The following is a 13,911-nucleotide window of genomic DNA, read 5'->3' on the forward strand; positions in this document are numbered from 1 at the left end:
CTGGGATATTTCATTTTATAAATTACGTAACCACAAAAAGAAATCAATACTTCCTATCCTATATTCGAACTCCAAACGACGGATAAATCATTAACCTGAAAAATCGTTGCACCTGTTGACCACGAATGAACGTCCGATTCAGGGAATGTTTTAAGTTATCGATGACCTAATTTTAATGATTAGAATATACATGCCTCAAGTGCAGCCGATCTGGACAGTAATATCTATCGAAAACAATGGTTTAGCAGTTCGTAAGCGGGATTTGACTGATATGTTCATTCCAGCTACTGCTGCGAATGTGAATTTGCAACATCTCGGCTGATAAAACTAATTTGTTTCGGTTATCAGATATAAACAGGTTTACATATTCCAGTTTCGTGGAATGTACGTAAACGAGGTAGTCTTTAAAAGATCCTGTGGAAGTTCCAGGCAGTGGGACGGTGCAAAAACTACTGTTGATCCTACTTCGCAACACTGAATTCTTTATCTTATTGGTATGTTGATTGTATGTTGGCTGACGTACGTAGAATTCATCCGACTATTGATTCACTCACCGACTCTAACATACAAAAACCGAATCGCTCGGGAATAAAATATCAGGGAAAAGTAACGGCTTTATATTTTACATTTCTTCATTCAGATTGCCAATTTTCATTAAGATTTAGCATTGTTTATGCACATACACAGTTATTGAGCTCCTTTTCTATGAACAAATGTTGATTGTATGTCAGCTGACGTACAGCTGACGTGCACCTTACGCTATAAACTACTGTAACCAAATCCGAATCGAAATGAAATGTTAGGAAAAAGTAACGGCTTAACATGCTAGTTTTGTTTATTAAGAATGAAAATAATTTTCAAGATTTAGCATTGTTTGTGAATATACACAGTATTCGAATTGGAGTTCGTTGGTTTTGATTCATTGTGGTAATAACATCTTTTATTTCCAATGTTGAAAGTTACTCCGGTGCACTCCTCGTCCACAGAACAAATCTCTCCACACTGGTCAGCATTGAGAGCATTTCCGACTGCCATATCTGGGCCTATTTGTTGGGTATCCATTCGTTTTTCCATCTTACAATTCTTGGCTTCAAAGAAAAAAATCAACATATCAACAATATTATCACAGTTCATCATAATTTCATTACTTGCCGATTCTTTATTGAAATCTTTGACATTAAATCGCATGGCTGTCGTTTCGAAAGAGTTATACAATTTGGCAGACTTCAAAAACCTTACCGACTTCAATACCGATATAGTACCTGCGTTCAACTTCCTGAAGTAGCTGCAGCTGATATTGGCTACAACATCTTTCAGAACATTATGCAAGTTACAGCGCTTGTAAATTGTGTTGTAAGTTGCCGCGAGACAAGCATTTTCAGACATACAGGCTTCTTTACAAACTCCTTCATTATCAGCGTACATCCTTTTGTAGTCATCTCCTGGTTGTTGAGTATTTGCTGATTTAATCATTCCGATATCATCTGCATTAAATATACGCATATCATTCATTGTTTATTAAGTGATTGCTGAAGATGAATCACGTGATTTGTATGGATATCATTGTCAGTTGAGTTGAAAATGACATACAATTGGTAAGTTCTTTAACAGTTTGTTATTTTAGGATTTTTGGCTGAGATCGGCATCCATTTTTGGCAGAGAATTTATGATTTTCTACAGTATACCTCCATATTTAAGATTAACCAAAACCAAAAAGTGGCTGTGCGTTTGTGACTATTGAATTGAATTTATTTTGCATTTCAAAATTACATTATGAAATAGAAAAATTTACAGGGTTCCGTGTGAATTTTTTACAATATAGAGCAATGATAACTAATACGTAGGTCTTTCAAATTTGAATACGTAATAAAATGTATAGAAGATTAATTCTAACTAAGAATTTTTCCTTCCAAACTCAATTTAGATAGGGACCTAGTTCACATCAATCTACATAGAGCAAATTTTTCACCAACCTGAACCCAACCTCTCCCCCAAACATTTTCAGCTATAAGATCTGCAATATGTAATCAACGCCAGGTGGAGTAAGGTTTTATATTTACCTACCCTTATCAGATTTGTACGGTTTACACTTATATAACATTCGAATTCTCTCGACGTCCATTGGTTGTAGCACTCCTGGCCCGAGAACCTCTCCTGCTGGTTTTGACGTCATCGTCGGTTTGCCATTTTTACTGAATGCATAAGCGTTATAGTGCATCAGGGAACGGTAGTTATACGGCATACCCTGAGTACTCGTCGAAGTCCATAATTCAAAATTAAACCATTTGTCTGTAAAATTATCAGTTGAATTTCTAATCAAGATAAGTGAAAGCTGTGTACATGTTCTTCGTGATAGTTAACAATGTGTTGCTTCATGTGAGAAAATCATTTCGGTACAAAGTGCTATTTCTTCTAATGCATGAACACTAAGAAAAATCACTAAGAGTATTCAATGACCCGTTTATTTTACTCTGACTAGAAGAGGGTTGAAATTTTATAAAAGCTATTTTGGCCTGGCCACAGCTTTTGGAACTTACTTGGGTAAATGTTGTCCCTGTTTATGGTGATGTGTTCATCGCGGTCGGGTGTGCCCTGTTCGTGGTGAAAACCCAACGCATGGATCACTTCGTGCATTACAGTATTCTTCGATACACAACCTGGTGAGTCTAGGGATAGCTTCTGACCCCCGCGATAGGTCTGCATTCCAACGTAGGACCAACAGCTTAAAATGTTTAGAAAAATAACATTTGACATTGATGAAAATATTCTTCTCCATAGTGATTTTATCAGATGTAAGACAAGCCCACCCGTCTCCTTGGTGTATCTTCAAATAGTATTCTTCGTTCGCACGAGGTTTAAACCGTAGACAACCAGGACTGGCTTTGTTTACCATATACTGCAACCACTGTAATCCGTGTTCTATGATTGCTTCGTCTTTCGCAGCTGGATTTATATGAAATACAATCTATATGTTTTGGAAGTCCAAGGATTAGCTGTTAGCTGGAACAGTTTCAAACAAGAAAGAAGCACGCCAGAGACAGACTCATATCGTGAGGTTAATTTTTACGAAAATGCGGACCTTTTAAAACGGCGCTTGAAGGTGAAGACGTCTCGTTGTGACGGCTAATACGTTTGCAATTCTAGGCTTCCTATTGTAGTACGCTGCAAATCCTACATACCTGAATGCCTAAAGTACCGGCGGTACATTGGACAAGCATAAGATTCCATTCAACTGCTAAAGGCCGAACTTTTCCTATTTTGGGCTGTTTGTCAAAACATCTCTACCCGAACACCAACACACCACACGTGCGGACCGAAGACCTAAAACTTTTTGGCCTAGAGGTGAATGAGCTAAGAAAAGTAAATGCAACTTACAGTAGCCGGTCATGGTGTAGGGTACGGTGCCGTTAGTCCACTGTCTGTTTGTTACCGCGTTTCGGAACTAGAAATTGTCCCAGAATATCTGACTTAATTCATTAAGATACCGATGTAGCAGGTTATAGTTTTATTCATCAGCTCATACGCGAGAATAGTCTATTCATACTTACACGGGGTAAAGCGATGTCACCTTGATATTTGCCTGTTCAGAATCAGATACAAAAATTGTACAATTCAATGGATGTTCTTACAGCGTCATAACAGATACATTTCGAATATTTACCTGAAGCCAAAACGTAATCTGGAAACAAAAAGATAACGGTACGTATAATGAATAACTTTCTATAGAAAAGATTTTTTCTGATCTGGAATATCACTTGAACCAGCTACCAACGCTAAAACTACATTACATGAATAGTTCATTTCATATTTAAAGAAAATATTAACTGATTAATTACGTTTCAACTGATAGTTGTTGACGACGCTGGTCATAAATATACTTACCCATATCAGTTAATATCCTCCCCTGAAAATATAAGTCCAATAAAATTTTAGAAAATTGATCCAAAACATCGAGCTCCGATTAGATATTGATGTAACAGGAATTAGTAACAGCAGACGCGATAATAGTATGTACAGTCAATTTCGTGGTTTTTAACCCCCTTGCATAAAGATCTTGTTACTTAATTAACTCCCCACCCGTACGTACATTATGGAAGACCCTCTCAACCAACGAATTGCATAATATTATGCTTAATTTGTTGACCTTTCTATTGAAAAAAAAACGCCGTGATGGTCGCTAGAATTTTATAGCGACGATGTTTCTATTATACAAAATCGTGTTAATCTTAGGATATTTAGAGTGGGGGTGATATCAGGATACTGTAATTTTATATCTTGTGTCACTGCTTGGTGTCCACTAAGTAGGTATATTTTCTTATGAGACCCCCTTATCAGAAAAGAAAGTACCTTTTTCCGACCCCCTCCCCGTACGAAGTTAGTACATTAACATTATTCGTTTACCACTCCCACCAAAACCGTATATACATACTATTTGAACGCTCCCTGTACGAACTGACGACAGATTTCGAAGACAGTCTCATTCAGGTTAGATCCCAATTTTACATCAAATACCTTCTTACCTGAACTGATAAAACACAGTATGTCGAACACAGTAAGCCGACGCTCACAAAAGCAGCCATGATAAACGTTTGTTTGAAAGCATGCATTTCAGACGATTATTTATACTTCTTTGCATAAACATTTATGATCTCTTACTATATGTATAATCATCCATTATCACAAATGTTTACGTATATACGCATCATAGCGATTACCCATTTGCTGATGTCCAGATAATCAGGTGTTTTTATGGCTCACACTCGCTGCCGGATCTATGGTTTATTGCGTGTTATCAGAAATTCACATTAACTTATTTGGTGTAAAAACGTGCGCTTGTTGATTCTATAACCCGCCCTCGTGCTCACCCAATGTTTATTAGGTTTTTATATTTCATGATTAGATAATATGTTTTTTATGATTGTTTCTATTTTTTACATTTTCCTGGCTTTATCGTACTTGGGTGTGTCGCATCTTTTCACGAAATCAGAATAGAACCTGTATTGTGAATATAATGTTAATTGCGATTACTTTTCCAAATTGTCATTTACACATTAAACATATTACCATTTATCAATCAGTGTCAAGTCTTTTAACTCAAATGCGGCGCCGGTGACCAGGATATTATATTTCACAAATTACTTACCTTACCACATAGGATTGATTCTTCACATTTCTTCTGATTTTGTATGAAAAATCATGAACCTGAATATCATTGCACCTGATGACCACGAATGAACTTCCATTTCAGGAAATGTTTTTAAGTTATTGATTACCTGCTTGTAATGATTAGAATATATGCCTTAAGTACGGCAGCCGAGCTGGACGGTAACTGCAGCAGTGAATCGTGCGACCATCTTTTTTGTAAATAGAAAATGTAAATTTATAACATCTTCGGCCGATTGCAACTAATTTGTTTCGCTATCAGATATAGACCGAGGCGATAGTTTCGTGGAATGTACGTGACGAAACGGGGCATTTAAAATATCCTCCGGGTTTTCCAGGCTGTTGGACGGTGCAAAAACTACTGTTGATACTATTTTGCTACACTGAATTCTTTATCTATTATTGTATGTCGATTGTATGTTTTTGATCTTAAAATGAGAATTTACCCTGTTATTTATACTACTCCTTTTTGGTGTATACGTGCGCTTGTTAGCTCTATTACCCGCCATCGTCCCACCCAACGTTTACATGGTTTTCGATGTTTCATGACTGGATTGTTTGTTTTGTTTACCGTTGTTTTTTTTCTGTTTTGCAGTTTCCTGGCTGAATCCTATGTGGGTGCGCGGCATTACTCAATCAAAATTAGAACAGAACATGTATTCTAAATGTTTGTTTATTACATTTACAAATCCGAATCTTCATTTGCATGGATAGCAAGTCTAACTTATTCTGCCTCAAATCCCGTGTATCGGTAGGTCTTATCCGAAGCAGGGACACCATGAATATTTGTAGAGCGTATTTGACGAACTACTAAACGAAAATGGAGACCGGGATATTCCATTCTATAAATCACGTAATCACAAAAAAAATCGATTCTTCCTATCCTAATTTCGGATTCCAAACGTTGGATAAATCATAAACCTGAAAGTCATTGCACCTGTTGACCACGAATGAACATCCAATTCAGGAAATGTTTGAAGATAAGACCTGATTGTGATGATTCAGAATATATGCCTTCAGTACGGCGGCCGAGCTGGGCAGTAAAATAGACCTATATGGAAGATATGGTTTCGCTGTTTGTTAGCGGGCTTTTGTTAATTTGTTCAGTCCAGGTAACAAAAATAACTTTCGCATTATCTGAGCTGAGCTGCGCCGAAATCATGAAAATTATGGAGAGCGTCACAATATTTACCAATCGATGCACGTAGACGATAGGCTATCTGAACTTGACAGAAAAAAGATTCGGCTCAACCGAGGCCCGTTGTTCCATAAAATGATGTAAACTGATTTTAAGGTGAATGAAATGTTATCGTTTTCAGTTTCAGGCCAGGGCTGCGACTTATACAGGTAAAAACGTAAACTGTTTTTATTTAATATGGCTCGAGGATTTCAATTCATTAATATTGTATAAGCTATGATCTGGATCTTTTCTGGGCGTCTACGAATTTACATGGACAAATCACATGTTTTACATATATATTGCGGAATCTGCAGAAGACCTACGTAGGTATTTAAACTTAAATGTCCATTTCAATTTTATTCAAGCTCGGTCCGAAGGAAGCATTGCAGGGAGCCAAAATGTAACGCGAAACGTAAGTATAGGTTCATTCCTACTTTCCAAAATATATCCACATACTTTAGGCGGGACATTGGTTTAAACGTGAATTGTGTAATCGAAGATTTTTGATTGCTGTTGTCGGAATATGAGTTTCACATTTTAGGTCAGAAATGCCGTAAATAGTAATCAGCGTTGGCCGCATGGAGTCGTACCTTACCTGTTAACAGGATTCAGTAAGTCACCGCCCACTTGTGAAATATCTATTGAATATCTATCTGCACACACGGGAAAAGTTTCTTATGATGAAAACTGAATTGTTTTATCAAGGTGGGAATGAGCAGGCGAAAATAGAGCATGCGGTGCAAATGTTGAATTACTTGGTGAACAAAGGGAGATCGTATAGATCAGATTGCATTCGTTTCAAACCACGAACATCCCAAACTGACTACGTGAAAATACAAAAGGGAAAAGAGTGAGTTCCCAACTGACGTGAATAGTGAAACGAATGATCGGCTGGTTTTCACTCTTATTTCTTGAAACAATTCATACATACTTAATTATACTGTATATAAACAATTACATGTATATAAACGTACCCATCTTTTTTTCTGATAGATGTAGTTCTTCAATTGGAAAGATCGGTGCCGTTCAGTCGGTTTCGCTGAATAGTGAATGCTTGGACAAAAATGGTGTGATCCGCGAATTGATTCACGTTCTTGGATTCGGTTATGAACAAAACAGACCGGATCGGGATCAGTTTGTAGCCGTCAACTGGGACAACGTCAAACCAGGTGAGCCTATAGTCGAAGCATCCTCACTATGTCTTAACTTCACGAATCCTCGCGATTTATTCGTGAAATTTCATGCCGTGTTTTTTGTCATTACGCAGAGTATAAGGATAGTTTCAAGATAGAGGAGAAAAGTGTCACTTTAGGCGTACCCTACAACTACCGTTCGGTGATGCATCTCAATAGGTATCAATTCAGTAAAAATGGAAAACCGACGCTGACACCAAAACGAACGGGAGAACTGATGGGCGGCGGAGTACTGCAACCACTCGACGTTAAGAAGATTAGAATATTGTATAAATGCACCCCGTACGAACCGGAAACAGGTAAACCAGTAAGGCCATGCGAAGTGCTTTCCCCGGACCCACAGTAAAGCCCGCCGCACACGGCATAACATTCGTTTCACCGAAACAGAAAACACGTTTTCACACAACGCGAACGATAAAACGTTCAACGCATGAAATAACAAAACACATCGAACCCGTTTTTGACGAGGAAAAAAACGTTTTTGTTCAGTGCCGCCTGCGACGGGCTTAATCGTCTCTTTCTGCGCAGAGTAACGCCAACCGTCCCCCTCCTCTCACAGCCAAAACTGTAAAACTGCGTCACACATTGAACCATCTCATGACATACTGATCCTTTTGGAATAATCAAGATTCATCATTAGGAGCGCAGATCGCATGTTCTAGATGAACTGTTTTTTAGAATGCTGGGGTACGCGTTTGCCGATGCTGGGTCCATTTTTACGTATATCATCTTCAGCAAGTTCATTTTTCGGCGCTTAGTTGCTGTAGTGTTTTGATTATCGCGAATCCTCGTTAACATTTTCAGATATTTTCGGGATGAGGAAATCAGAATACAAACAACAAGCCGGTCCCGATATAAAGGGAATCCGAGCGTACGACGGAGGATCGTGTAAAGAGGCCTGCATGCGAAACCACCCGGCATGCGTTGCGTCAACTTTCAACGTGAAAACTAAATCGTGTTACTTACATAGCGCTCTGCGAAAATTGAAATCCTCTAGCGATTGTATTTACTTCAAGAAATTCGACCATTCCAGTAAGTATAATGAATAAAAACATGTATATCAACTTGAGAACTGCCAGGATTGACAAACTGTCCGCAGGTATGACGATGGAGCGTCACGCAAGTAAGTCAAGGATGTAAACTCGATTTCCTAAAATATCTTTATTTTTTTCAAATTTACATCGGTCTATCTGTATACGACAGTAATTCGTTGTTTCTTCGCACGAAAATGTTAAGAAATAAAACCCGAATTCATATTGCAGGAAATGACATCTAAAAGCATCAATTTCTAAACATTTCCTGGCAGAGTCGAAGGGTTTACGCCAGTTCTAGGGTTCTGCAACAACGAATTTCATCTAATGAAAAGTTCGACCCTTTCAAATCTTCTAGATGTCCCTGGGTGATTGATACTACGCATATCTAATTTCAGAATGCCAAATGACCGAACTTCGAAGTACTGGAGTGGCCGGAACGGTTTTGTACACATTGACTTTGGAAAGTGCCGGTATGTGCAGAGACAGTTGCCGCGTCGATGAAGAATGTCTAGAAGCAACTTATCGCACTGACTCGAGAAAATGTTTCTTCATGGCGAAATCCATTGCTAGATTCATAGATCAAAAACGAATACATTTCATAAAACAATGTTAGACATAATTTGTTCATTACCGTTGCTGAATGGGCGGAAAAAATTCCTTCGCTATGATGAAAAACAAAAACGCTTGAAGTTTCTTTCGAAATATTTAATGGGCTGATATATAAAATGTAATCTAAGATTTAAACTACATGTACTGTTAGTTTCAATGCGATAGTGAAATGAACCCCTTCTTAAAATGTGGCCCTGAAATTTTACGAGAAAATGAAAAATACAAGCTGATACCTAACAAAGTGTAAATTCATTAGCTTGTATTTCCAAAACGGGTAAATGTTCTCCGATGAGCTTAGTTGGCGTTTGGGGTGCTAATTTTAGACGAAATCACAGGGGCTCGTATCTGAAGAATACCTTGCATATTGGATGATCTAAGCAACAGTTCGCCCCAAACTTCAAATACGAGCCCCTGTGTGGATGAAATGATTGACATTTCGCTATAGAATGGCTATTTTTGCGAAAAATCATCATGGCATTTTGGTGCGCCGACGAATACAATGAGCTAGGACTCCATCAAAGTGGAAACACTGGCTCTGACTCTTGGTTACACCTACGAGCAATTTAGAATATTTGCCCGCCAGATTACACCGGGACTCAATTGACCCCGCTGACTACCTGACTAATAAACGAGGATGCACTGATTCGGGCCGCATGGCGTAGATCCAACGTACGGTGCTGCCAACATTCTCATTAATTTTGACACCAGGTGGTGCATCGTTCGAAAATCAACCGGCGTCAACAGAAATTGATTTTCCTTATAGAGTGAGGAGTCCTTCTCTATATTTGAAATATTCCGGTAAGTATTTGGTCGCTTGCCTTGAAGGGAGTGAGAGGTGCGGATCTGCACTTTTACCAAATTCTTTTTTCTCTAACTACGTTAGCATACGTCATAAGCCGGGCCTAAGCTTACGTACAATGTAATAGCATTTTATTTTCGATTGGCATCGATCTTTCTGGGATATTTCGTTTAATTTTTGGCGTACAAACCTCAAATACGTCTTTAACCCTTTCAGTGCTGATAAATCTAAACCCTATAGTGCTGAAGATAATTTGAAAATTTTGAAAAATTCCATATCTAGTGTGTTGAATAACGGGAATTCCACTATATACGGTGATACTAGCCGAAAGCGTTGTTCAACTGCAATGTACAATAGACAATAGTAACCCAGTACTGTGCTGACAAAAAGGGATCACGATAAATTATGACAAAACAAAAATATTAATTTTCAGAAATTCGTCGAGTGTATAATCCTATTTTAACTATTGATGGACGTGTCATAGAATGTTTAAACTCATTTTAATACCTAGGTCTTATGTTCAATTCCAACGGAAAGTATAATACTGCTATTAACTATATTGCTGATCGGAGTAATTTCGGCTTTTTTCTCTTTTAAGAAATGTATGCTCAAGTTCCCAGACATGGCACCCAGACATTTAGCCTTGAAATTTGAATAGTCTGGTCATTCCAGTTTTGAATTATGGGTGCCAAGTCCGGGGATTTTGGCAAGAAAAGAAATTAGAACGCATAGTTACTAGATTTTATAAGTCGAGCGATCGACTCCTGATTATTTTGTTAATGGAGAACTGGGTCGATATCCCACAATAAAGATATTATTATTATTATTATTACTACATTGCATCTACATAGCGGTGCAGTGTATTGTTAGTTACTAATATTTCACTATTTTTGATAGGTGCTACGATCTTTCACTATAGGTAAAAACTAATTACATCAATACACCGCAGTGCGGTGTAGGAGCAAAATCCATCACTGTTTTATACACCACACTGCGGTGTAGATGCACTGAAAGGGTTAACGAATCAGTACAGTTGTGCAGTCCAGATAAATCATTGTTTTTATACCCATTTTGTACCGATTTGAAGGATTGATAATATTCTCGAAAATTTTAGTAGGCTACATTTTTCTATCTACGCTACCAGTAGGCCCTAAATAAAAGGCTTTACGCCTTTATTTCATCTTATTCATTCTTAAAGATAGATTTTGTCACTTTGGTATTAAGGATGATTTGTTCAGATTTTATTTTTGGACGCCTGTAGTTCCCAAAAAAACACTGGTTCAGGTTGTATTGTATGGGGGATTAGTGACCTAGTCGTTGGTGGTAAGCCTTATATAATCAGATGGGCTTAAAGTATGGTTTGTGAAAATATCTGATCGTGAAACTAAACCACAGACAGGTTACTGACTAGGGGAACCTCTGTCTGTACACTGTCGCTGAATCCAATAGCCTACATAGTTTTCAAAGTGAAAAAAGGTGGATGCCAATGAATGGGATAGCTCGTTGAATGAATTACTTATTAGAATTGAAGGACTCGGCATAAGATATTGTTTTGTGTATTTAATAACTGACTTCGAAATTGCTTCTGGGAACTGTTCATTGTGTAATGATTAGTGTGAACAGTCAAAGCCTATATACATACGGTAGATTACTGACATTTTGCTTGACATGACTACTGGAATGTTTTATTTTCCCCCTGGAATTCCAGTTGGCCCGAGGTATAAAAACCCTAAGACCACAGGGGCTTGTATATGAAGTTTGGGGGTAAACTGTAGCTTAGATCATCCAGTATCCCTGGTACTATATATATATAAGAAGAATATTCGATAATTTTCTTTTTATACACAGTACCAGGGATACTGGATGATCTAAGCTACAGTTTACCCCCTAACTTCAAATAGGAGCCCCTGTGCCTTAGATGAGTATCTAACCTAACCTTTAACTTCATAGCGCCACGTGGACTAAACTGCTTGGTGAGACCCAGGAATCTAATTTTTCTCAATTTTCTTGCATCTTTTTTTTCGCAGGAAAGTTTCCTCATCTTTGAAAAGGAAAGAATCATTCGAATGGCGTCTCCGGCCGGCGATTGGTGTCTGATCGAAAGCGATCCGGGCGTTTTTACCGAATTGATCCGCGGTTTCGGCGTCAAAGGAATCCAAATCGAAGAACTGTGGAGCTTGGACACGGACAGTTTGAAAGCGTTGAAACCGGTGCACGGTTTGATATTCCTGTTCAAATGGAAACAGGACGACGAAACGCAAGGCTCGGTCGTACGCGACAGTCGCCTCGATAAGATATTCTTCGCGAAGCAGGTCATCAACAACGCGTGCGCGACTCAGGCGATCCTGAGCGTGCTGTTGAACTGTCAACACAAGGACATCGAACTCGGCGAGACGCTCGGCCAGTTCAAAGAGTTCACGCAGTCGTTCGATCCGGCGACGAAGGGCCTGTCGATCAGCAACTCTGACGTCATTAAAAGCGTTCACAACAGCTTCGCGCGGCAGCAGATGTTCGAATTCGACCACAAAATGGCGACGAAAGACGACGACGTGTTTCATTTCGTCGGTTACTTGCCGATCGACGGACGGTTGTACGAGTTGGACGGACTGAAAGACGGCCCGATCGATCTGGGTGCGGTCACCGACGGCGGCGACTGGCTCGATTTCATCAAACCGATCATCGAACAGCGCATTCAGCGGTACAACGCCGACGAAATCCATTTCAATTTGATGGCCGTCGTTTCCGACCGAACGATGATCTACCAACGACGCATCGACGAGTTATCGTCGGGCGGTCGCGCGGCGGACGACGACAGCGCGATGGAAACGGACGCGGCGCACGCGGAAATCGAGCGGTACCGCGCGCTCATCGACGACGAGAAGCGAAAAACGCTGCGACACCGCAACGAGAATATCCGTCGCCGGCACAACTATCTGCCGTTCATTATCGAACTGTTGAAAATTCTCGGCAAAGACGAAAAACTCGTGTCGCTCGTCGAAAAAGTGAAAGAAAGTCAGGAGAAGAAAAAACTCGAAAACGGCAACAAATAGAGATGAAAAATTAGAAATCTCTCGTCAACCCGGAGGACTTTATATTAAGGAATCAAAAATCGTAAATTTTCTTCGATGTTGTGTATCATATTCAGTGCTATTCTTGTTGATATGTTTCACGATCACTTTCAAAGGGGCAAATTAAGTGAATAAATATCAAGTTTAAAATAAGTTTTAGTCTTTGTAGAATTTTGTGTTGACCTATTTAGGGCCGATTATATAGACCGGTTTAATTACAAGCCCGCTGGGGTCAGTTCTGCAAATCTGCAGTTCTAGCCGACTGAAATATTAAACCAATGAGTCCTATCAACTGACCAGAAAAGTTTGGAATTTGGAAAATTCAGCTAAAAACCTACAAAACTGGGAAGTTGGATATCGACGACGCATTTCTTTTATGAATGTATTGTTTATCGTTACGTTTAAAACCAATAAATTTCTCCATTCACATGCCGATTCACTGGGGGTAATCATTTGCATTTGGTAAACGGTCCCTGTTCCCGACCGACCGTTCCCATTACCCAAAAGTACATAAGTACCGTAACAAAATGGCGGCTAGCAACTGTAAAATGGTTTATTACAGTAACCACCGTATGGAAAATCAGGGAATTTTATCAATGGACGGAAAGTGGCCATTCTGATAATGATTGACAGTCGTTTCTTCTTGCATCGTACCTCCCGAATAACGGAATGGTGCAGTCAATGTGCCACAATCCTTAAACGCGTTAGGCCCATCTGAAACTGAAATTGACTACTATATTTTGCTAGGCGTTGACCTGGGATCCGAATTGTAGCGACGAGGGCTTAGTTCACTAGAGATTGTCACAATGACACATTGCTTTTTTTATGTCCGGTAAGCTTTTATGCAGCGTTACTTCTGTTTTCT

At 39.1% G+C, this 13,911-nt stretch overlaps 3 protein-coding genes and 1 long non-coding RNA gene across 4 annotated transcripts; 3 read left to right on the forward strand and 1 right to left on the reverse strand.

Moving 5' to 3' along the window:
* Nucleotides 1–830: 830 nt before the first annotated feature.
* Nucleotides 831–4,628, reverse strand: LOC141903977 (astacin-like metalloprotease toxin 1). Its single transcript, XM_074792403.1, has 10 exons — nucleotides 4,521–4,628; nucleotides 3,883–3,904; nucleotides 3,662–3,679; nucleotides 3,549–3,580; nucleotides 3,376–3,442; nucleotides 2,808–2,943; nucleotides 2,538–2,722; nucleotides 2,065–2,289; nucleotides 1,263–1,484; nucleotides 831–1,088 (listed from the first exon to the last, which is right to left on the reverse strand). The coding sequence occupies exons 1-10, from the start codon at nucleotides 4,605–4,607 to the stop codon at nucleotides 865–867; spliced, it is 1,218 nt and encodes a 405-aa protein (XP_074648504.1). The 5' UTR covers nucleotides 4,608–4,628; the 3' UTR covers nucleotides 831–864.
* A 1,575-nt stretch (nucleotides 4,629–6,203) lies between these two features.
* LOC141904760 (uncharacterized) lies at nucleotides 6,204–6,732 on the forward strand. The gene is made up of 3 exons (XR_012619197.1): nucleotides 6,204–6,275; nucleotides 6,483–6,510; nucleotides 6,709–6,732. It is a non-coding gene; the product is annotated as an uncharacterized LOC141904760 (long non-coding RNA).
* Nucleotides 6,733–7,023: 291 nt separating this feature from the next.
* On the forward strand, nucleotides 7,024–9,183 carry LOC141903495 (zinc metalloproteinase nas-6-like). The gene is made up of 5 exons (XM_074791617.1): nucleotides 7,024–7,193; nucleotides 7,337–7,512; nucleotides 7,611–7,835; nucleotides 8,341–8,568; nucleotides 8,966–9,183. The coding sequence occupies exons 1-5, from the start codon at nucleotides 7,024–7,026 to the stop codon at nucleotides 9,181–9,183; spliced, it is 1,017 nt and encodes a 338-aa protein (XP_074647718.1).
* Nucleotides 9,184–9,889: 706 nt separating this feature from the next.
* Nucleotides 9,890–13,199, forward strand: LOC141903667 (ubiquitin carboxyl-terminal hydrolase isozyme L5-like). Its single transcript, XM_074791889.1, has 2 exons — nucleotides 9,890–9,977; nucleotides 12,006–13,199. Exon 2 carries the CDS (start codon nucleotides 12,045–12,047, stop codon nucleotides 13,026–13,028), a length of 984 nt encoding a protein of 327 aa, XP_074647990.1. The 5' UTR covers nucleotides 9,890–9,977; nucleotides 12,006–12,044; the 3' UTR covers nucleotides 13,029–13,199.
* The last annotated feature ends 712 nt before the right edge of the window (nucleotides 13,200–13,911 follow it).

Source organism: Tubulanus polymorphus, chromosome 4 (genome assembly GCF_964204645.1).
Source record: "Tubulanus polymorphus chromosome 4, tnTubPoly1.2, whole genome shotgun sequence".
In the NCBI taxonomy this organism is placed as follows: Eukaryota; Metazoa; Nemertea; class Palaeonemertea; order Tubulaniformes; family Tubulanidae; genus Tubulanus; species Tubulanus polymorphus.